This window comes from Hypanus sabinus, chromosome 2, assembly GCF_030144855.1.
Source record: "Hypanus sabinus isolate sHypSab1 chromosome 2, sHypSab1.hap1, whole genome shotgun sequence".
Taxonomy (NCBI): domain Eukaryota; kingdom Metazoa; phylum Chordata; class Chondrichthyes; order Myliobatiformes; family Dasyatidae; genus Hypanus; species Hypanus sabinus.
The window spans coordinates 110,680,734-110,705,336 of record NC_082707.1 but is presented as its reverse complement, the minus strand read 5'-3'; the positions used below and the strand labels follow the sequence as shown (position 1 = coordinate 110,705,336).

The 24,603-nt window shown below is 44.2% G+C and overlaps 1 protein-coding gene across 7 annotated transcripts in view; it reads right to left on the bottom strand.

Annotated features, from left to right (window-relative positions):
• mideasb (mitotic deacetylase associated SANT domain protein b) overlaps positions 1-24,603 on the bottom strand; it is an 88,276-nt gene that overhangs the window by 30,479 nt on the left and 33,194 nt on the right. For all 7 annotated transcript variants that reach the window (XM_059952026.1, XM_059951999.1, XM_059952035.1 and 4 more), the window contains exon 2: positions 19,726-21,928. In XM_059952026.1, the coding sequence (XP_059808009.1) occupies positions 19,726-21,663 (1,938 nt within the window). In that variant the 5' untranslated portion in view covers positions 21,664-21,928. The remainder of the gene's footprint in view (positions 1-19,725; positions 21,929-24,603) is intronic.

Here is a 24,603-nt window from a genome sequence, read left to right as displayed (position 1 = left end):
AAAGTCACAAGAGCAGAGGGAAAATGGGACTATCTGTCTGGAGTTGGCATGAGTCTGACAGACCGTCTCTGATGTCACACTGACTATGATGGTGCTGAACTGCTGCTGTCCATGTGGAGGGCCTCCTGCATTGTTATCACATGGGGAGAATCTGGATTCTGACCCAGCCCAGCATTAATGAACAAACAGTAACACGCCTTCAAGTGAAGATGCTCAACTGCAAGTGTTGTCCTCAATAGAACTCTTGGCCTTGATACTGTCGACAGTAGACACTGCAGCCAGTTTATCAGAAGCTAAGGGACTGCAATATGCTGCTTTGCTTCGGGAGTGTTTTCAGAGCTGCACCCCAAGTGCACCCTTGGCATCAAGACAGCATTTGATTATCCAGAAGTCATGAGAATCACGGGGAAACTCCTCGGTTGTGGCGGTTGGAGATTAGTCACCTCAGCCACAGGACGTTTCTCCAGGGTAGTACAGCCAGCCGCTTAAACCTTCCACCGTGAGGTCACAAGCGGGGATGTCTGCCCACCGTTACACTATGTTTTTGTTTAACTTTTTTTATTATATTTCAAGTAGTTGCAAAATAAAAGTAGAGGAAAAAAAGTGTGTATTACCCATCCCCCTCCCCTTAACGCCTCCCCCATAGCATCCCTATAGAAAAAAAGAGAAAGAAAGAAAGAAAAAAAAGAAAGAAAGAGTGCCTGGATATCGGAAGATCCCACATGCTGCATGGAGCTCATAACAACTTTAGTATATATATTTATTTCTTTCCCCAAATAACCAATTATTTCATCTTCGGAGCATCTATATATTTAATCCTGTCTTTTGCAAATAAGGGCGCCAAATTTTCAAAAGTGTTTCATATTTATCTCTTAAATTATAAGTAATTTTATCAAATGGAATACAGCTATAAATTTCTTTCTTCCAATCATCTATACTTAAGTATGTATCCGATTTCCAAGTAACTGCAATAGCCTTTTTGGCTACTGCCAATACAATTTTTATAAATTCTTTCTGATATTTATTCAATTTGGGTATCGGTTTTATCCCTTCAATATCACCTAATAAAAATAATATTGGATTATGTGGAAGTTGTAGTCCAATAAATTATTCCAATAAAACTCTTAAATTTGTCCAAAAAGGTTGAATTTTAAAACAAGACCAAGTAGAATGTAAAAAAGTACCGATTTCTTGGTTACATCAAAAACATTGATCAGATAAATTTGGGTTTAACTTATTTATTTTTTGTGGTGTAATATATAATTGATGTAAAAAGTTATACTGCACTAATCTTAACCGGACATTTATTGTATTTGTCACACTATCAAGACATAGTCTTGACCAATTTGTTTCTTCAATTTTAATATTCAAGTCACTTCCCCATTTTTGTCTTGATTTATGGACTCCTTGTTTAATTGCCTGTTTTTGAATCAAATTATACATACAAGAGATAAATTTTTTAATCTTTCCTTTTTGAATTAAACGTTCTATTTCATTAGATTTCGGCAATAACATTGTTTGACCTAACCGTTACACTATGTTGAGGCAGTTGGTAAAATCCCACCTTCACCAGAACACTCTGGTGCAAATCTACACTGCCGTCACAGCCAGCACCCTCACATCTTCACCAAAACACTCGGGTGCAAACCTACACTGCTGTCACAGCCAGCACCCTCACATCTTCACCAAAACACTCGGGTGCAAATCTACACTGTCTTCACAGCCAGCACCCTCACATCTTCACCGGAACACTCGGGTGCAAATCTACACTGTCTTCACAGCCAGCACCCTCACATCTTCACCGGAACACTCGGGTGCAAACCTACACTGTCTTCATAGCCAGCACCCTCACATCTTCACCAAAACACTCGGGTGCAAATCTACACTGTCTTCACAGCCAGCACCCTCACATCTTCACCAAAACACTCCGGTGCAAATCTACACTGTCTTCACAGCCAGCACCCTCACATCTTCACCAAAACACTCGGGTGCAAATCTACACTGTCTTCACAGCCAGCACCCTCACATCTTCACCAAAACACTCGGGTGCAAATCTACACTGTCTTCACAGCCAGCACCCTCACATCTTCACCAAAACACTCCGGTGCAAATCTACTCTGTCTTCACAGCCAGCACCCTCACATCTTCACCAAAACACTCGGGTGCAAATCTACACTGTCTTCACAGCCAGCACCCTCACATCTTTACCAAAACACTCGGGTGCAAATCTACACTGTCTTCACAGCCAGCACCCTCACATCTTCACCAAAACACACGGGTGCAAATCTACACTGCCATCACAGCCAGCACCCTCACATCTTTACCAAAACACTCGGGTGCAAATCTACACTGCTGTCACAGCCAGCACCCTCACATCTTCACCAAAACACACGGGTGCAAATCTACACTGTCTTCACAGCCAGCACCCTCACATCTTCACCAAAACACTCGGGTGCAAATCTACACTGTCTTCACAGCCAGCACCCTCACATCTTCACCAAAACACTCGGGTGCAAATCTACACTGCCATCACAGCCAGCACCCTCACATCTTCACCAAAACACTCGGGTGCAAATCTACACTGTCTTCACAGCCAGCACCCTCACATCTTCACCAAAACACTCGGGTGCAAATCTACACTGTCTTCACAGCCAGCACCCTCACATCTTCACCAAAACACTCGGGTGCAAATCTACACTGCCATCACAGCCAGCACCCTCACATCAGCCAGTCCTGTCGAATTAGCTGCAGTATCCTCTCACAGTATCAGAAAACCACAGCAAGCTCAGGTTAGAAAAAAAGGTCAGTGGCCACAGATAAACATCATTATGTGTCTAGGATAAAGAAGCAGGCAGTAATGATCACTGCAGATACTACACATCCTAGGAAACCACATTTTCCTAAAGCTCTCTTCTGGAACTTCACATTATCCTAAAAGTGTCTTCACCCAGTTCTTCAACCACCTCTCACTCCACCACTGAAGCACAGTCATAGAAGTTTCCAATCAACCACTCTAGTTATCCACCACCCCCCCCCCCCCAACATTACCTCAGTCACTGCTGTTTCCATTGCAAACACATGCTGGCATTTATGTATTTTGGCAAATGTATTCCTTATTCTTTATAATTGTTGAACATTGTTGTATTTTGTTACATGCCATGCCTGCACATCACAGCAAGTTTCTAATACATGTAAACGTATATGGCAAATAAATTTGGTCCTATTCACGACTCCCCAGATAACAAAGCAGTCAAGTTCTGGCCTGGGCTGAGGGCTGACAATTGACACTGGCACCACACAAGCGTCAGTGTCAACGACAAGACCCTCTGATCACCCCAACACTGAACAGCATTACTGCCACTGAATTCTTCCACTATCAATGCCTGAGTGTTGCAGTAAGAACGCCAGTAACTGCACTGAGGTAGCCACATGTACAGCTCAGAGGCAAGGAATCCTGTGATGAGTATTCCAGAGTAACCTGCAAACCAGCTCCAAAGCTCCAGTTGGGAGTGCAGTAAAGAATTTTACACCTGCCTGAATTAGTGTAGTTTCAACAACACTCAGGACGCTCAACATCGTACAGAACACAGCAGCCCAGCGGTAGCATCCCACCCACAACCACCTCTCACTCCACCACTGAAGCACAGTCGTAGAAGCTTCTACCATCTACAGGGCGCTCTGCAGCAACTGATGGAGATACCCAGACAGCATCTTCCAAACCCACAAGCTGCACCAACTGCAGGTGGCAACGTTGGAAACACCACTGGAAACAGGGATTCCCAACCTGGGGTCCACAGACCCCGTTAATGGCAGGGATTCATGGCATCAAAAAGTTTGGGAAGTCCCAGTCTCCTAACCCCATGCCATCCTGACTTGGAAATTTAATCACCATTCCTTCATCATCACTGGGTCAAAACCCTGAAACATTCTTCCCCACTGTAAGAATGCAATGGTTCAAAAGGCATCTCAGGACCAGGAATGGACAATTATATGCTGAAACCCACAGCCTCTGAATAGAAAGAAATTCAACCAAGTGAATGCTGTTTATTCTACCCCATTCCTCACTTACATTCTGTAGATGGTATTGAGGTTTTGGAAGTCATGAGATCAGCAAATCATCCTAGGGAACACAACCTTTGACTTGGTATTGTAACCACAGAATTTCTGGCACCTTGCAAACCTGCACTTGTCAAAAGGTAGCATGTGCATGGGACCAATCTCCTTCACAGCTGAACTCCATTCAGACTGAAAAATACATCGCTTTTCCTTCATTGTCACTGGATCCAAATCCTGGTATTCCCCTTAGCCCAAAGGACAGTAATAGCTCAAGATGGTTCACAATCACCTTCTCAAGGGACAGGCAGTAAATCCTGGGTATGCTCACATCCCTGTGATGGTAACAACAACACACACAAAATGCTGGTGGAACGCAGCAGGCCAGGCAGCATCGATAGGGAGAAGTACCGTCACCGTTTCGGGCCGAGACCCTTCGTCTGGACTGCCTGGCCTGTTGTGTTGTTTGAATTTCCAGCATCTGCAGATTTCTTCGTGTTTGCTCCCGGTGATGGCATTACTGTTGGAAGTGACAGAGAGATCTTCAGTCTCATGTCGGAGACTGTCAGTGTCTGTCACCAGCATTACCACTCCATACACAATGTTGTTCAGATGTTACTTCTGCAGGTGGGGACCAAATTCTCAGCTTACAAATTGCAAACAGGATTAAGCATGGTACAATTATCTCTAAACATCCCCAATTCTGATCTAATGAAAGAAGGAGATTCATTAATAAAGCAACTTAAGATAAGTGATTTGGAACAATGTTCTGGGGCTAGGTAACAGCCACACTAATCTTCATTCACACCTTAAGGCCTGGGATGGTGCACAGTTTATTCCTACTCCCACCTTTCTTTAGCATCAGTCAAGTGGCCCTGGTGAACAAATGGAGCTGAACTTTTACAGAGAACAATAAATGAAGCAGTACCTCTGCAGAGAGAAACAGTCAACAACGGTGACACCAAACTTCTATGTGCCTGTCACTTTAATTTTCCATCCTGCTCCCTCTCTGACTGTTCCAACAAGCTCGAGGAACCAAGTCTAGACACACTGCAGCCTTTGGGACTCCACAATTTCAGATAATCAATCAGTGTCAGAACTGAAGAGTTTTTATACAGTTAACTACATCTAACAGTAACTTTCTCAATCCGTAGATGCTGCTTGATCTGTTGATTATTTCCAACAGATCATGTGTTCTAGTGCAGTTATTTTTTCTCCTCCCTCTGCTCTCATCATTCTGTCCTTCACTTACAGTCCTCCAGACGAATTAACTACAATTAACAAGCATTTAACACTGCCTTTTGGGTAGCAACAACAGCATTGCTAACACGTGGACAGTATTAGTCCTCAACCTATTACAGACATGCCCCTTGTTCTCTCTAGCCATTCCACCCTCTGATGATATTTCATCAAAAGCTGACTCTTCTCTCCGTCACAGCTGCCTGAGGAACACACTGCACAGCACCTTCAGGATCCCATTTCCATCTCAGATTTTCAACGGCACAATTTTTTCATTGAAACCACACATAAACTACTGATGTGTGGTGTTAGATTACTGGAGGATTAATCCAGAGGCTAACACAGTGATTCCCAATGGGGGTGTCAGGAGAAGAAGTTGTTGTCAGAGGGTGTTCAAGATTGTTGGGCTGTGGGTGGGGGAAGCAGTACCCTAACTTGCAGCACAAAACAAGACCACTGGATTGAAAAAAATGGGATGGGGTACTGGAACACAGGGAGAACCTTAGCTCTGCAGCAGTGAGCACTCGCCATCACAACACACCTGAAACTCCGCAACCTCATCCGACCAGTGTGGAGGATCAGAGGGATCTTGGAGTCCGAGACCATAGGACACACAAAGCTGCAGTGCAGGTTGACTCTGTGGTTAAGAAGGCATACGATGTATTGGCCTTCATCAACCATGGATTGAGGTTAAGAGCCAGGAGTTAATGGTACAGCTAAACAGGACCCTGGTCAGACCCCACTTGGAGTTCTGTGCTCAATTCTGGTCATCTCACTACAGGAAGGATGTGGAAACTATAGAAAGGGTGCAGAGGAGATTTACAAGGATGTTGCCTGGATTGGGGAGCATGCCTTATGAGAATAGGTTGAGTGAACTCGGTCTTTTCTCCTTGGAGTGACAGAGGATGAGAGATGACCTGATAGAGGTGTACAAGATGCTGAGAGGCATTGATCGTGTGGATAGTCAGAGGCTTTTTCCCAGGGCTGAAACGGCTGGCATGAGGGGGCACAGTTTTGAGGTGCTTGGAAGTAGATACAGAGGAGATGTCATTGGTAAGTTTTTTTTACTCAGAGAGTAGTGAGTGCGTGGAATGGGCTGCCGGTGATGGTGGTGGAGGCAGATACAATAGGGTCTTTTCAGAGCCTCCTGGATAGGTACATGGAGTTTAGAAAAATAGAGGGCTATGGGTAACCCTAGGTAATTTCTAAGGTAAGGACATGTTTGGCACAGTATTGTGGGCCGAAGGGCCTGTATTGTGCTGTAGATTTTCTATGTTTCTAAGAAACAGAAACTACAGGAAGTGCGTCAATACGATGTTACATACTTTGAGTATGGTTTTATTCCGTTCCAATCATATCCGCAACGCCCCATGTATCTGATTTGTAATACTGAACTGTCTAATGAAGCCATGAAACCATCAAGATTGTAGGAACACTTCCACAAAAGACACCCTGAAAAGGCTATTTATGTTATCACTTAGTTCCAGAAGATGAAAACAGCATTTAAAGACCATTGTACATTTGAGTCGTTTGCCAAGATATCTAAAAATGATAGTGGTCTCTTTGCTTCTTGTAACGGTTCCAAAATGATAGCAAAGTGTGGAAAATCTCATACAACTGGTGAAAGAAATGCTGACCACTGTCCTCTGTAGGTCTTCATATTGACAAAATGAGTTAAGTCATTGGACATCAACTAGGGAAAATCTTCAGATGCTGTTAATCCAAGAAACACACACACAAAATGCTGGATGAACTCAGCAGGCCAGGCAGCATCCATGGAAAAGAGTACAGTCGACGTTTTGGACCGAGACCCTTTCACAGGGCTGGAGAGAAAAGGCTGAGTAGATTTAAAAGGTGTGGGGATGGGAGAGAGAAAACCTGGAGTATGAGGGATGAAGTAAACAGCTGGGCAGTTGATTGGTGAAAGACACAGAAGGCCGTGGAAGAAAGGAGTGGGGAGGAGCTCCAGAGGAAGTCGATGGGTGGGCAAGGGGATAAGTTGAGAGAGGAAAATGAGATGGGGAATGGAGAGGGAAACGGGGTGCGGGGAGTATTACCGGAAGTTTGAGAAATCGATGTTCATGCCATCAGGTGGAGGCTACCCAAACAGAATACAAGATGTTGTTCCTCCAACCCAAGTGCAGCCTCATCACAACAGTGGAGGAGGCCATGGAATGGGAAATGGGAATGGGAAACAGAATGAAAATGGGTGGCTACTGGGAGATCCCACTTCCTCTGCTCAGTGAAGCAGTCTCCCAGTCTGCGTCGGGTCTCACTGACATACAAGAGGCTACACCGGGACAACAAAACACAGTAAATAACCCCAACAGACTCACAGGTGAAATGTCGCCTCATCGGAAAGGACTGCTTAGGGCCCTGAATGGTAGTGAGGGAGGTGCAGCGGCTGGTGTAGCACTTGTTCCGCTTGCAATCATAGTGCCAGAGGGGGAACAATGGGGAGGGACAAATGGACAAGGGATTCACATCGGGAGTGATCCCTGCAGAAAACAGAAAGTGGGGGGAAGGAAAAGAAGTGCTTGGAGGTGGGATCCCGTGGAGAGGGCAGAATTTTCAGAGAATTATGTGCTGGATGCGGAGGCTGGTGGGGTAGTAGGTGAGAACAAGAGGAACCCTATCCCTGGTAGGATGGCGGGAGGATGGGGTGCGTGAAATGCAAGAGATGTGGTTGAGGGCAGCATTGATAGTGGAGGAAGGGAAGACCCTTTCTTTGAAAAAGGAGGACATCGCCTTAATTCTAGAAGAAAAGCCTCATCCTGAGAGCAGATGTGGTGGAGACAGAGGAGCTGAGAGAAGGGCATGGTGTTTTTACAAGTAACAGGGTGGGAAGACGTACAGTCCAGGTAGATGTGAGAGTCCATGGGTTTATAATAAGACATCAGAAGATAAGCTGTCTCCAGAGATAGGGACAGTGAGATCAGGAAAGGGCAGGGAGGTGTTGGAAATGGAAATTTGAGGAAAAGTGGATGAAGTTGATGAGCTCCACATGGTTGCAGGAAGCAGATTCAATGCAGTCGTTGATGTAGCGTAGGAAAAGTGGGAGACGGATACCAGTGTAAGCATGGAACATAGAAGCCAACAAACAGGCAGGCATAGCTGGGACACATGGCTACACCTTTTGTTTGAAGGAACTGGGAGGAGCCAAAGGAGAAATTTAGAGTGAGGACAAGTTCCAGTAGACAGAGGAGGGTGGTGGTGGAGGGGAACTGGTTGGGTCTGGTGTTCAAAAAGAAACAGAGCTCTGAGGCCTTCCTGGTGGGGGATGGAGGTGTATTGGGACTAGACATCCATAGTGAAAATAAGATGATGGGGGCCAGGGATCCTGAAATCATTGAAAAGATCCAGAGAGTGTGAAGTGTCACAGATGTAGCTAGAAAGGGACTGAACCGGGGGATAAAACCAAGTCGAGGTATGCCGATACAAGTTCAGTGGGGCAGGAACAAGCTGAAACAACGGGTCTACCAGGACAAATGGGTTTGTGGATCTTGGGCAGGAGTAGAAACGGGAGGTGCAGGGTGCAGGAACCATGAGGTTGGTGGCAGTGGATGGGAGATCCCTAGAGTCAAAAATGTTGGTGATGGTGTGGGAGACAATGGCCTGGTGTTCCTTAGTGGGATTATGAACTACACACAGATTGACAAAAAAAGACAGAATTTTGGATAGAACTGGATGAGTCAACCACTCAAAACAATGAGGCATTGCTAATGGTATATGTAGAGTTTATCAAAAATGGAAAAGTTTATGAAGATTTTCTCTTTTATAAGTTAAAAACAAGTATCAACAGAGAATCAAACTACAATGAGCTCAAAATGTTTATTGAGGATAAAAGTATTCTGATTAGGAACATGATTTCTTGTGCAACAGATGGAGCATCACATATGACAGGTCGCCATGCTGGTTTAGTGGCATTCATGAATAAAGAAATTCCAAGTCTGTTTGCTATCCGTTGTGTAATTCACCGTCAACACTGTGCAGCCAAGAACATCAGCCAGCAACTTTTTTCAAGCATGACTCTTGTAATATCTGCTGTCAACAAAATTAAAACTCATCTATTAAATAGCAGAATATTTTGCCATTTATGCTAAGATAACAATGAAGAGCTTGAACACTTGTTTCTACACGTTAAGGTGCCCTGGCTGTCAAAAGACTGCTGTTTAAAATGTTTCTTTGATCTTTTTGACACTGGTTGAATTTTTGTTCAAAGTTAACAGCAGCTTGGGAAACAAGATTGAACATCCACATGGAGATGTGGCATACCTAGCTGATCTGTGTGACAAAATGAACATTCTAAATATGAAACTGAAGGTTGAGAATTTCAATTTAATCCAGGCAAAAAGTGCAGTGTCCACTTTTAGTAGAAAACTGGAAATGTATAAGCAAAACATTGGAAGAAGAATGTTCTGAGTTTCTCTACATGGAAAATATGGTACTTTCACAGATGGAGATTTGCAAGAGTACTGCTTACACCTGCAGTCACTGAAAAAGCATTTTCAGAAAGAATTTAAGAATTTGACCAATCTGGAAGTTCCAGATTTGGAAATTAACCCATTTCTTTGCAAGGTAAAAGAACAGGAAGAAAGCTTGCAAGAAAAAATATTAAAATTCAGAATGATGAAGAAGCAAAAGTGCTTTTCAAAAATGTTAGCTTTTGAGGTATGTGGCTACAATGTCATACAAAGTTTGCTGGTCTTAGGAAAAGAGCTAAACTGCTCTTTGTTGTACTTCCATCCTCCTACCTCGTTTAAACAGGCTTCAGTACAGTGAACCACATATTCACAAAAATAGAAACTTGGACATTGTTACACATGGGGACTTAAGGCTTTTGCTGTCCCAACTTGAACGAGATATTTCAACTCTTGCTAAAACCATCAAACTCAAGGATGACATTATATTGAAGCTGCTGTACAGTGCACAGGTACTGTGTAGGCTAGGTTTAATTTTCTCACGTTAGCATATGGTACACATGTTTTTACACTATGGCTGGAAAGTTTATTGTACCTAAGAGGGGTGTTGGCATTTCTGAAGGTGCTTTGGGGGGCATGAGGTTAAAAAACATCAGGGAAACATTGGGCTAACCTAATGATACGGAGACAAAATTAAACTTCTGGAAAATTTCAAATAACTTGACTAATTTCCCTCCCTTTCAAGCAGCAACTTCCAGGCCATCTTCTCAAAGACCATTTTCCTTATCATACCTCTCATCTTTCTTTAAACCTCAGCCCCCAGGTTCTGACCCGTTAAGGGAGACGGGCCCTTCCTCATAACCCTGTCTCAAGCCCTTCTCAGTTTATACCCCCCCCCCCCCAGTCTCATTCAGCCTTTCCTCGTAACTATAATTCTCCTGACCTGACAGTGCTGTCCTTTGCACCCTTTCCATCTGGTGATCAGAAATGCACATCACAAAGCTAACTAGTACATCCTCTCAAGCTTTTATCATCTATGCGATCTGGAGGGGGGGAAATCTCCTTTTCAATCATGCATTAAGCAAGTCTTTCTCGCTTTGTAAATATAGGTTAACCTGTTCCTCCCCACTACTCAGTACCTTTCCATTCATTATGTATTCCTTGCCTTGTTGCACCTCCCGAAATGCAGTACTTTGTTTCAATTCCGTTTACCACTCGTGATGGAGTCTTGCACCCTGAAGCTTGTTAGCTGCACATATCATCGCCACACATCTTTATACACCATTTGTATCAGAGTGAGCATGCGATGAGAAAGCAGAGACATTACAAAAAGGATGTGGCTTTTTCAAACACAGTTGATTTACACTGAAATGTATTGAGCCCGGAGGAACCCCAGCTAATATCCTTCTAGCCAAGAGAAATCTTTTCTGCTTCTAGGTAAGAGAAATCTCTCTCTTGGACAGGCATGTGCGTGTGCACAGAATGAAGAAATATGGATGCTGAAGGGATCCATTTAATTACACCTTTAAGTAACAGTTTAATTAGTTTGGTACAACTGCCTCTGCTGTGATGTTCTGTTCAAAGTTCTAAAAGACACAATCATCATCCTTTGCTTTCTAATCCTTGGCCAGTTTGTATCTAGCTTAACATTCTTCTCTGCTTCTACAGACATTCCTTTTCCAACTACCCTAAGCAGGTCCTCATCAAATTCTTGCTGAAATCTACTCACACTACATCAGTGCCTCCATCTGGCTGCTGTTTATCAATTACAACTTGGCATTCAACACCATCATCCCGAGTGTGTTAGTCACTAAACTTTTCAGCCTGGGATGCTGTACCTTCCTCCTCAACAGGATCCTCAGCTTCCTCATTGGTAGACCACAGTCTATACAGATGGGTGATAACATCTCCACTTCAATGAAAATCCATCTCAACAATGCATGCTTAGCCCACTGTTCTACTCTCTCTACACTCATGAATGTGGGGCTAAGCACAGCTAAAATGCCATTTATAAATTCACAGATGAAACCAGTATTGCTGACAAAATCACAGAGGGCGATGACAAGGGAGATGGATCGCTGATTTAATGAGGTCACAACAACCACCCGGCATTCAATGTCAACAAGTCAAGGAATTAACTGTGGACTTCAAGAAGGAGAGGTCAGGAGAACACATAGCAGTGCTCAATGAGTGGAAAGGATGAGGAGACTGAGCATCTCACCAAAGACTCTTGCAAATCTGTACATATGTCCAGCAGAACCATTCTGACCAGTTGCATCATCACTCGGAATGCAGACACCAATGCGCAGCGTTGCAAAGGGCTGCAGTCTCCATCACATCTTTGTCAGAATTTGTACCTTGGGGCAGGTTTGCGTCTCTACAGTAAGTGTTTAATTTGAATTTAGTTTGTGTTTCAATGAGCCAGAGGAGGCAATAGAGACCATTGTTTGTTTACTGCTGTGCACAACAGGTCAAGCGGCATCTGTGGAGCAGAGAGACAGTTGATGTTTAGGCTCAAGACACTGCGTCATTGTCTCCACAGATGCTTCTCAATCTGCTGAGCTCCTCCAGTAAGTTGTATTTGCTCCGTATTACAGTATCTTCAGGTCCTTGTGTTTAGAGTCACAGAAAAGTACAGCACAGAAACAGGCTCTTCAGCCCATCTAGTCCATGCTGAACCATTTAAACTGTATGGTCATATCGACCTGCACCCGGACCATAGCCCTACCATCCACATACTTATCCAAGCTTCTCTTAAATGTTGAAAATGAGCTGGCATGCACCTCTGGCAGCTCATTCCACACTCTCACCACCCTCTGAGTGAAGTGTCCCCATATGTTCCCTTTAAACATTTCACCTTTCACCCTTCACCCTTAATCCATGACCTCTAGTTGTAGTCCCAACCAGACTCGGTGCAAAAAGCCTGCTTGCTTTACCCTATCTAAATCCCTCATAATTTTGCACATCTCCACCAAATCTCCCCTCAGTCTTAGAACATGAGAACATAAGAAATAGGAGCAGGAGTCAGCCATCTGGCCCGTCGAGTCAGCTCCGTCATTCAATAACATCATGGCTGATCTGACCATGGACTCATCTCCACCTACCTGCCTTTTCCCCATAACCCTTTTCCCCAACTATAAAAAAAAATCTATCCAGCCTTGTCTTAAATATATTTACTCAGGCAGCATCCACTGCCTCCCTGGGCAGAGATTCACCACTCTCTGGGAAAATGAGTCCCTCTTTATCTCCATCCTAAATCTACTCCCCTGAATCTTAAAGCTATGTCCCCTAGTTCTAGTCCAGGGGTGGCCAAACCACAGCTCTTTGGCATTCAATGTGTGGCTCATGAAAATATGTTGGTTGACCTCCTTTTTACTACGTGCTGCCATTTCATAGAAATGAATGGGAAAGCATTTTGGCGATAAATAGAACCGCGGGAAATCCCTTGAGACTTAATTCCATCGCTCAAGAGTTGGTGAGAATCGCTACATGGCGCTGAAGACAGCTTTAAAACAGAGGCGTGAGTTTCCAAGTACACGATGTAGATCTACATCATTGGGCACTCAAAGTGTTAGTGAGTCTAGGCCCGACTTCACTCACGTCATGTACATTAACGCAGTGTTACATAGGACGCTGAATTGCGCAGACCTAGTTGGTACACTGTGAATACTAATTTTGTTTACAAGTGTCTGTGAAAATTTTGTGAAGGAAGATGGCGTCATCAAATTGTAAGAAACAAAAATATGAAGATGAAAACAGACATTTTAAGCTGCAGTGGGAGGAAGATTTTGCATTCACCGTTAAAGGAGGTAAACCTTTGTGTCTTATCTGCAATGTATCACTCAGTCATTACAAAGCCAGCAATTTGAAAAGCCACTATGAAACAAATCACAAAAACTTTTCGGCTGATTATCCACGTAAATCCGAATTACGGAAAAACAAATTAACTGTGTTAAAATCATCTCTAAATAGCCAAATATTATCTATTATGATAAGACTGTAATTTTGGAAGGTGGTATCTGATTAAAATATCTCTAATTTTATTGGTTTGCTTTTTTTTAACATATTTTCCTCCATGTTTTGACCAGATATTTACTTAAATAAATATCATTAAAAATATCTCCGTTCTTTTCCCTTCTATTTTTATTTTTGGCAGTCTAATTTTATGTTACTGAAATGCAAATTCGCACAGTTTTCTTAGATGTTCTGGTAGTTCATTACCGTATTAAATACGCTCAATATAGTTAAAACAATCATCAGTCAAGATTTTGTATATATGTACATTTTGTAAATATGTACATTATGATTACTGAAACTAATACAAATTAACAGTTTAAAAAACTACATGCATGAATAAATATTGCAAACATGTATTTCTTAACATTAATATAAAATTTTTGTAACAAAATGTATATGTAACAATAAAAACGTGTGTGTAAATTTTGTTCATGTCTTGCAGCTCTCAAGCATCTGAAGTTAATCGTACCTGGCTCTTACATTAAGTAAGTTTGGCCACCCCTGTTCTCGTCTCACCTACCAGACTTTGCTGCCTCTATCTTATCCATCCCTTCCATAATTTTATGTTTCTATAGGATCTCCTCTCATTCTTTTAAATCCAGCGAATACAAGGCGACTTAATCTCTCCTCATAGTCTAATCCCCTCATTTCTGGAATCAACCTTGTGAACCTCCTCTGCACCGCCTCCAAAGCCAGTATATCCTTCCTCAAGTATGGTGACCAGAACTGCACACAGTACTCCAGGTGTGGCCTCACCAGTACCCTGTACAGTTGCAGCATAACATTCCTGCTCTTAAATTCAATCCCTCTAGCAATGAAGGCCAACCGTCCATTTGCCTTCTTGATAGCCTACTGCATTTTGTGATTCATGCACAAGCACTCCCAAGTCCCTCTACACAGCAGCATGCTGCAATCTTTGACAACTTAAGTAATCTGCTCTGTCATTATTTCTTCCAAAGTGGGTGCCCTCACATTTACCAACATTGTATTCCATCTGCCAGACCTTTGCCCACTCACTTAACCTATCTATATCTCTCTGCAGACTCTCCTGCAGAACTTGCTTCTCCACTGAATTTAGAGTCATCAGCAAACTTAGTTACACTATGCTCACTATGTCTTCTATGTTCCAAAGAATAAAGTCCCAAGCTATTCATCTTTCCTTATGACACAGATACTCCAGACCCAGCAACATCCTTGTAAATTTTAAATACTAACAAGAGAAAATCTGCAGAGGCTGGAAATATAAGCAATACACTCAAAATACTGGAGGAACTCAGCAGGCCAGGCAGCATCTAGGAAAAGAGTACAGTTGACGTTTCGGCCCAAAACAGTGACTGTATTCTTTTACTAGGTGCTGCCTGGGCTGCTGAGTTCCTCCAGCGTTTTGTGTATTCCTTGTAATTTTCTCTGTACTCTTTCAATCTTATTTACACCTTTCCTGTAGGTAGGTGACCAAAACTGCACACACTACTCCGAATTAGGCTTCACCAACATCTTATACAACTTCAACATAACATTGCATCTCCTGTACTCAATAATTTGATTTATGAAGATCGGTGCTAAAAGCTTTCTTTACAACCCTCCCTGTGACAGCACTTTCAATGAATTATTCACAGATCCCTTTATTCTACTACACTCCTTCACTGTGTATGACCTACCCTGGTTGGTCCTCTGAAAGTGCAACAAGTGTCTGCATTAAATTCCATCTGCCAATTTTTAGTTCCTTTTTCCAGCTGGTGGAGAAGCTTCTATAAGCTCCGATAGTCTTCCTTGCTGTCCACTAAATCCTCTATCTTGGCGTCAACCGCAAATTTGCTGATCCAGTTAACCACATTATCATCCAGATCATTGATACAGATGACAAACAACAACAGATCTAACACCAGTTTCTGTGGCACACCACTGGTCACAGACCTCCAGGAGGAGAAACAACCATCTACTACCATTCTCTGGCTTCTCCCACAAAGCCAATACCTAATCCAATTTACCACCTCATCTTGAATGCCGAGCGACTGAATTTTCTTGACCAACCTCCCATGAGGGAACTTGTCGAAGGCTTTGCTGAAGTCCATGTAGACAATATCCACTGTCTTGCCTTCAATAACTTTCCTGGTAACTTCCTGGAAAAACTTAATAAGATTCATTAGACATGAGCAACCACACACAAAGCTATGCTGACTACCCCCAATCAGTCCACGTCTATCCGAATACTCATATATCCACCTGGTCCCTTAGAATACCTTCCAATAACTTTCCCACTACCGATGTGGGGCTCACCGGCTTATAATTTCCCGGTTTATTTTTAAAGCCTTTCTAAAACAGCGAAACAACATTAGATGTCCTCCAATCCTCGGGTACCTCAACAGTCATTAAAGATGATTTAAATATCTCTGCTAGGGCCCCTTCAATTTCTGCACTTGGAACACCTTGTCACCCCCCGGAGATTTATAACCATATAACAATCACAGCACGGAAACAGGCCATCTCGGCCCTCCTAGTCCGTGCCGAACTCTTAATCTCACCTAGTCCCACCTACCCGCACTCAGCCCATAACCCTCCACTCCTTTCCTGTCCATATACCTATCCAATTTTACCTTAAATGACACAACTGAACTGGCCTCTACTACTTCTACAGGAAGCTCATTCCACACAGCTATCATTCTCTGAGTAAAGAAATACCCCCTCGTGTTTCCCTTAAACTTCTGCCCCCTAACTCTCAAATCATGTCCTCTCATTTGAATCTCCCCTACTCTCAATGGAAACAGCCTATTCACGTCAACTCTATCCCTCTCAAAATTTTAAATACCTCGATCAAATCCCCCCTCAACCTTCTACGCTCCAATGAATAGAGACCTAACTTGTTCAACCTTTCTCTGTAACTTAAGTGCTGAAACCCAGGTAACATCCTAGTAAATCGTCTCTGCATTCTCTCTAATTTATTGATATCTTTCCTATAATTCGGTGACCAGAACTGCACACAATATTCCAAATTTGGCCTTACCAATGCCTTGTACAATTTTAACATTACATCCCAACCTGTACTCAATGCTTTGATTTATAAAGGCCAGCGTTCCAAAAGCCTTCTTCACCACCCCTATCTACATGAGACTCCACCTTCAGGCGACTATGCACTGTTATTCCTAGATCTCTCTGTTCCTCTGCATTCCTCAATGCCCTACCATTTACCCTGTATGTTCTATTTGGATTATTCCTGCCAAAATGGAGAACCTCACACTTCTCAGCATTAGACATTTCTCAGCATTTATCCACCCTAGTTTGCCTCAAGACAGCAAACCTCCTCCTCTGTAGTCTGCATAGGGTCCATGATTTCACTGCTGTTTTGCCTCATTCTACAGACTCTGTCTCTTGAGTAAATACCTTCCCCATCTCCTCTGGCTCCACACATGGGTTACAATTCTTATCTTCCAGAGGACTAACTTTTGTCCTTGCAAACTTTTTGCTCTTAACCTATCTGTAGAATCCCTTAGGATTCTCCATCACCTAGTCTGCCAGGGCAACCTCCTGCCCTCTTTCAATCACCCTGATTTCTTGAGTGTTCTCTTTCATTTCTTATACTCCATAAGCACCTCATTTATTCCTACCTTTTTTTATTATTAAATATCTCTTGAAAACTAAGCTTCCTTAAACCTGTTATCTTTCACCTTATATTCTAATAGGCACATTCAAGCTTTGTGCTCTCAAAATTTCACTTTCCAAGGTCTCCCATTTACCAAGTACACCTTTGCCAGAAAACAGCCTGTCCTAATCCACACTTGCCAGATCCTTTCTGATACCATCATCAAAGTTGGCCTTTCTCTAATTTAGGATTCAAAACATGGACCAGACCTATATTTTTCCAAATTTACTTTGAAATTAATGGCATTGTAGTCACGGGATGCAAAGTGTTCCCATGCACAACCTTCTGTCACCTGCCCAGTCTTATTCTGTAACAGCAGATCGAGTATCGCACACTCTTGTTGGGATTTCAACATACTGATTAAGGAAACTTTCCTGAACACATCTGACAATCTCTATCCCATCCAGTCCTTTTACAATATATGAATTCCAGTCAATATGTGGAAAATTAAAAATCACCCCCAATAACAACCTTATGGTTCTTGCAACAGCCTATGATCTCTACAGATTTGTTTCTCTAAATCCCATGGACTGTTGTGTGGTCTATAATCTCACCCCATTAACGTGGTCATACCTTTCTTATTCCTCAGTTCCACCCATAAATCCTGACTAGACGAGTTCTCCAGTCTGTCCTGACTGAGCACTGCTGTGACATTTTCCGACTAGTAACGCCACCCCTCCTCCTTTAACCCTTCCTGCTCCATCATGTCTAGGACAAAAGAACCCCGGAATACTGAGCTGCCAGTCCTGACCCTCCTGCAACCAAGTCTCACTAATCATAATTCTATCAGTTAATCCATGTCCTGAGCTCATCTGCCTTTCCTACAATACTTCTTGCACTGAAATATACACAGCTCCATGCTCAACCTTTTGAGTCCTGATTTTGTCTGAGGTCAGAACACCTGTCTTCACAACCTCTCCACTATCTATTCTGGCACTCTGGTTCCCATGCCTCTGCAAGTCTAGTTGAAACCACCTCTCCCCTCCCCCCCAATGCAGCACTAGTAAACCTCCCCATTAGGGTTTTTGTCCCCCATCAGTTCATGTGCAGTTTCCACTGTTCAGCATTGGCTTTGTCAAGCTCCACCGCACTATACAAATCCTTGTTCAGGCAGCCCCAGAAAGGGCAATTTTGGAAGCAGTCTGCACAAATACGACCTGCCTTGCTACTCCATTGTTGCTTGCAGAAGAGAGAGAGACCACTTGGAATGCCAGCTATCACAGCCAGAGTTCTGCCCACACATCTGGGCAGGTTACTAACCTATGATGTGTCAGTGTTTTTGCTTTCTTGGCAGCTGAATGAGGTGAAGCTCGTCACCAAACACCAACAAGCTTCTTTCAACGTACTTTTAAAAGTACGCCGACTGCTTGCATCATGGGCTGGGATGGCAATTTGGATGTGCGAAACTGCAGACAGTACCGGATTCAGCCTTACACCTTGCAGACATACCCTTCCCCACCATCAGTAGTAACCACATGAGGCAACATCAAAGGTCCTCACTATTCAGGCCATGCCATTTTCTTGCAGCTACCTCTGAGCAGTAAGAGCAAACACAAATTTCCACGGCGCCTGGTTCAGGAACAGCTACTGCCCTTCAACCATTCGGTTCTTCAACTAACAAGCACAAGCCTAACGACTGCAGTAGATCAATACTTTGAACACTAAGCAATTTGCACTAAAATACTGTGGAATTTGTTTTAATTACGTTGCTTCATGTAAAATTGTGCATAATGTATGTTTAATTTAGGAATTTCTTCTGAATACTGCCCATAAGATGCGCTGTGATGCCCTGCAACTAAGTTTTTCATTGCTCCTGTGGTTGCATCTGACAATAAACACAGCTATGATTAGTCACCTTCTGCACAAGAGGACTGTTCTACTGAACACCACTTGTAAACTTCTGTGGTAGTTAAAGTACATGACATTGAGCAACCCCCATCCACTCCAATAAACAAGAGCAACCAAGTTTTATCTCAGTTATCAAACCGTCTCAATAAAGCAGCTGTAAACTAAAGCTCCAATCCAGATGGCTTAATGTGTACTACAGATCAACGCTCCAAAGCAATACGGAAGGTGCCGATTCTGAACTGAAGTCCTACCTTGCTGCCTCAAAGAGCCAAGGAGTTCTTCCTTAGAATCCTCACCGGTAATTAACCCCAAAACTATGTTATTACTTGGTTTGCTGGCTGTTGAATATTTAGCAGTAACTGCACTGTGCCACTCTCAGATCCTGAAAGACAAGCACTTTCGAGGTAGGGCAAGAGATGGGGGATGAAGAATTTTCCCTAAGTTTATAAAAGTAAGTCAATAGCAAGACAGTGTTCATGGTGAAAAAAAACTGTAAAAGGCAAAACTGACCTCAGTGGAAGAGTTCTGATCAGACAAGACTTGCTGTGGTTGGAGACCACTTGCTTCATTAGAAGTTCCTCCTCCCTTTCTTGCAGCTTGTATAACACTCTCAGTTGACTCTTCAATCTCTGAGGAGGTCTCCTGAGCAGACTTCTGACTGCTTTGATTCACCTGGATTTTCTCATGTCCTCTCTCACTCCTGATGTCCTCATTTGTCTGACTGTGTGCTTGAATGTCCTTGGGTTGAACTAAATCCACCCCATACAGTTTGTGTTGGTTCTGTGCACCACGATTTGATGGCATGTTCAGCAATTTTTGGAGCTCTGGCCCATATGCTTGTGGCCAATACTGGCTGGTGCTTTCCCTAGAGCTACGTTCATTTCCCAGTCTGTGCAGCTCAAAAAGGCAGGGCTTCACCTTTCTTTCGTTGAGGGCACATCGAGTCTGCTTTGCTAAGGGTGTTTGAAACTCAGTCTCCACTCTGCATAGAGGGTGTTCCAGTTTATGGCCACCGGTTGACCTCTGCACGTCTTTGCTGATCTGCGTATCAGAAGCCTGTTGCAACTGAGATGGTGCTGAAACCATCAGATGTGTGGGTGGATCTGGCCCCTGGCTTGTCTGAATCCTGTGGAGACCCAGAGACTGGGGTGGCTGTTGGTGAGGGAAGAACTGCTGGAACAGGTGCTGCTGACATGCAGCTTGTGATGGACGGCTATAAAGAGGAAGAAGTGATGGCTGGCGATGAAACATATTTAATACTGAGTTTGGCGGCAAGTCTGGTTTCTGACACTGACCATATGGAAACTGGAAGAATTGATGATGAATCAAAGTTTCATTACTTGTCTGTGGCTGCTGGAACTCCTGGTGATGCAACAGCTGAGCCTGCTGGTTTTGGAGTTGGGTCTGCTTGTATTGCCGTTGGTTCTGCTGATGCTGATGCTGTAGTCTGATCTGTTGTTGGTGCTGGTGCTGCAGCTGAGCCTGCTGGGATGGCAGCTGCATCTGGGCATGTGCTTTGGTTGTTTGGTGTTGATGCTGCAGTTGATTGTTCTGCTGAGATTCATGTAGTAGCTGATTCTGGTGTTGCAACTGGTTCTGCTGGGATTGTTGCTGCAGTTGGTTCTGCTGGGATTGTTGCTGCAGTTGGTTCTGCTGGGATTGTTGCTGCAGTTGGTTCTGCTGGGATTGCTGCTGCAGTTGGTTCTGCTGGGATTGCTGCTGCAGTTGGTTCTGCTGGGATTGCTGCTGCAGTTGGTTCTGCTGGGACTGCTGTTGGCGATGATGCTGCAATAGGTTCTGTTGGATTTGATGCTGCAGGTTCTGTAGTTGTGGTTTTGGTAGCTCAGTAAACAAATGAACTGGTTGCTTGGCCAGTCTCTTTGCTAAGTGGGCTTTCTCGTCCATCTGTTTTATTGCATCCGCAAATAAACCCAGCTGAGACCCAGTGCCCTTGTTGTCCTGCTGACTTTGGAGAGATTCGTGCAACAAGTGGGTTGAACTCCCTTGTTTGGCAACAGTGTTTTGAAAGGGTCCTGGGGCACTGCTTGAAGCTCCACTACTGGAACAGAAAGGGGCTGCACTTTGATTCCATGACACACCATGGCCAGCTGGCTGCCAGTTCAGCCCACCCTTGGGAGGCAAGTGATCGACGAGAATGGAGGCTGTCCAGTTTGGTGGCACAGTGCCATCTTTGGTCACATTCTCTTGGTCCATTTCCACATTCACACCAGCCACTGGATGGCAATGCACACCAGTAATGGGGGCTGTGGGTTTGGGGGGTTGTTGTGGCTCCACCATACCCTCAGAGACCCTCACTTCCCCCTGTAACATGCCGTTCTTCCTCTGCCGATTTGGGCTTGGTTGAGTAGCTCTGGTATTCTCAGTGAAAAATGAAATCTGCTTGCCTCTCCGCTTGGCTGAGCTTTTGCCCGGGGCCTGGGCACTCATGCTTAGAGTGGCATTTATGGCAGTGATTGTTGACAAGAGTATATTTTGTTTTTTTTTTAAGATTTACTCCTCACCTCTTTCAGTTTTAAGATTGTTATTCCTTGCAAGCTTGATGTTTCCAATTAAAAATATGGTATCCAAAAGCTAGCAGTGAATCATGGATGTCTGCTCTCGCCAAATCTGTCAGAGCTCCACAATAAGTTCCACAGGGGTAACTTTCACTGTCACTAGTCACTTGCAAAGACTCAGAGAGGAACTTGTCAACCTGGAACAACAACAAAGGTCAAACATTAGCAAGTCAACCCTCTGATGCAAAGAAGACTATAATTTTAGCTAAACAGCACTACCCCACCAACAGTGCATAAAACACCTGTCCCACCAATGGTGCAAAACACGACAGGAATGTTTTCTAAAAGTTTGGAAAGGATTACTAAAATATCTGACACCAACATGGTTTGTATCACATGCTTAGATAATCCTCTCACAGCAAAAAACAACTAGAGAAGGCTGAAACACGAGAAAATCTGCAGATGCTGGAAATTTAAGCAATACACACAAAATGCTGGTGGAATGCAGCAGGCCAGGCAGCATCTATAGGAAGAAGTAGAGTCAACGTTTCAGGTCGAGACCCTTCATCAGGACTAACTGAAAAAAGAGACAGTAAAAGATTTTAAAGTGCGAGGGGGAGGGGGGAGATCCGAACTGATAGAAGACCGGAGGGGGAGGAACAAAGCTAAGAGCTGGAAAGGTGATTGGCAAAAGGGATACAGAGCTGGAGAAGGGAGAGGATCATGGGACAGTAGGGAGAAAGAAAGGAGGGGAGCACCAGAAGGAGATAGAGAACAGGCAAGGAGTGATTGTGAGAGGGACAGAGAGAGAAAAAAAGAGAGAGGGAAGGAGAATAATAAATAAATGAATAAGGGATGAGGTAAAAAGGGGAGGAGGGGCATTAACGGAAGTTAGAGAAGTCAATGTTCATGCCATCGGATTGGAGGCAACCCAGACGGAATATAAGGTGTTGTTCCTCCAACCTGAGTGTGGCTTCATCTTGACAGTAGAGGAGGCCATGGATAGACATATCAGAATGGGAATGGGACGTGGAATTAAAATGTGTGGCCACTGGGAGATCCTGCTTCCTTTGGCGCCTCCCACTTCCTCCAAACTAAAAGTGTAGTCATGGGCACCCGCATGGGTCCCAGCTATGCCCGCCTTTTTGTTGGCTTTGTGGAACAGTCCATGTTCCAAGCCTATATGGGTATTTGTCCCCCACTTTTCCTTCGCTACATCGACGACTACATTGGCGCTGCCTCCTGCACGCATGCTGAGCTCGTTGACTTCATTAACTTTGCCTCCAACTTTCACCCTGCCCTCAAATTTACCTGGTCCATTTCCAACACCTCCCTCCCCTTTCGTGATCTTTCAGTCTCCATCTGTAGAGATGTCTTATCTACTGATAACTACTATAAGCCTACAGACTCTCACAGCTACCTGGACTATTCCTCTTCCCACCCTGTCTCTTGCAAAAATGCCATCCCCTTCTCACAATTCCTCCGTCTCCGCCGCATCTGCTCTCAGGATGAGGCTTTTCATTCCAGGACGAAGGAGATGTCTTCCTTTTTTAAACAAAGAGGCTTCCCTTCTTCCACCATCAACTCTGCTCTCAAACGCATCTCTCCCATTTCACACACATCTGCTCTCATCCCATCCGCCTGCCACCCCACTCAGGATAGGGTTCCCCTTGTCCTCACCTATCACCCCACCAGCCTCCAGGTCCAACATATAATTCTCCGTAACTTCCGCCACCTCCAATGGGATCCCACCACCAAGCACATCTTTCCTTCACCCTCCTTTCTGCTTTCGACAGGGATCGCTCCCTACGCGACTCCCTAGTCCATTCATCACCCCCAACCCTTCCCACCGATCTCCCTCCTGGCACTTATCCTTGTAAGCGGAACAAGTGCTACACCTGCCCTTACACTTCCTCCCTCACCACCATTCAGGGCCCCAGACAGTCCTTCCAGGTGAGGCGACACTTCACCTGTGAGTTGGCTGGTGTGGTATACTGCGTCCGGTGCTCCCGGTGTGGCCTTTTATATATTGGTGAGACCCGACACAGACTGGGAGACCGTTTCGTGGAACACCTACACTCTGTCCGCCAGAGAAAGCAGGATCTTTCAGTGGCCACACATTTTAATTCCATGTCCCATTCCCATTCTGATATGTCTATCCATGGTCTCCTCTACTGTTAAGATGAAGCCACACTCAAGTTGGAGGAACAACACCTTATATACCGGCTGGGTAGCCTCCAACCTGATGGCATGAACATTGACTTCCGTTAATGCTCCTCCTCCCCTTCTTAACCCATCCCTTATTTATTAATTTACTTATTATTCCCCCCCCCTTTCTCTCTCTCTCTCTCTCTCTCTGCCCCTCTCACAATCACTCTTTGCCTGTTCTCCACCTTGCTCTGGTGCTCTCCCCCTTTCTTTCTCCTGAGGCCTCCCGTCCCATGATCCTTTCCCTTCTCTAGCTCTGTAGCCCTTTTGCCAATCACCTTTCCAGCTCTCAGCTTCACCCCTCTCCCTCCGGTCTTCTCCAATAATTTCGGACCTCTCCATCCCCCCCCCCCCCCACTTTCAAATCTCTTACTATCTCTTCCTTCAGTTGGTCCTGACAAAGGGTCTCGGCCCGAAACGTCGACTGTACTTCTTCCTATAGATGCTGCCTGGCCTGCTGCGATCCACCAGCAATTTTGTGTAGAGAAGAATAAAATATGCGTGGGTTGTGCTCCAGTCTCAACAGTGAACTTTGGGAGGCCAAAGTCTTGCTGAAAGGTTCCATCTGCCGAGAGCTAAAACAACTGCTGCTGCTAGAACTCACTCCACAGTGCAGCAAGTGGAAAGGGCTTGCTTCTCAGAGCCCATTGTTGTTGTGTGATCA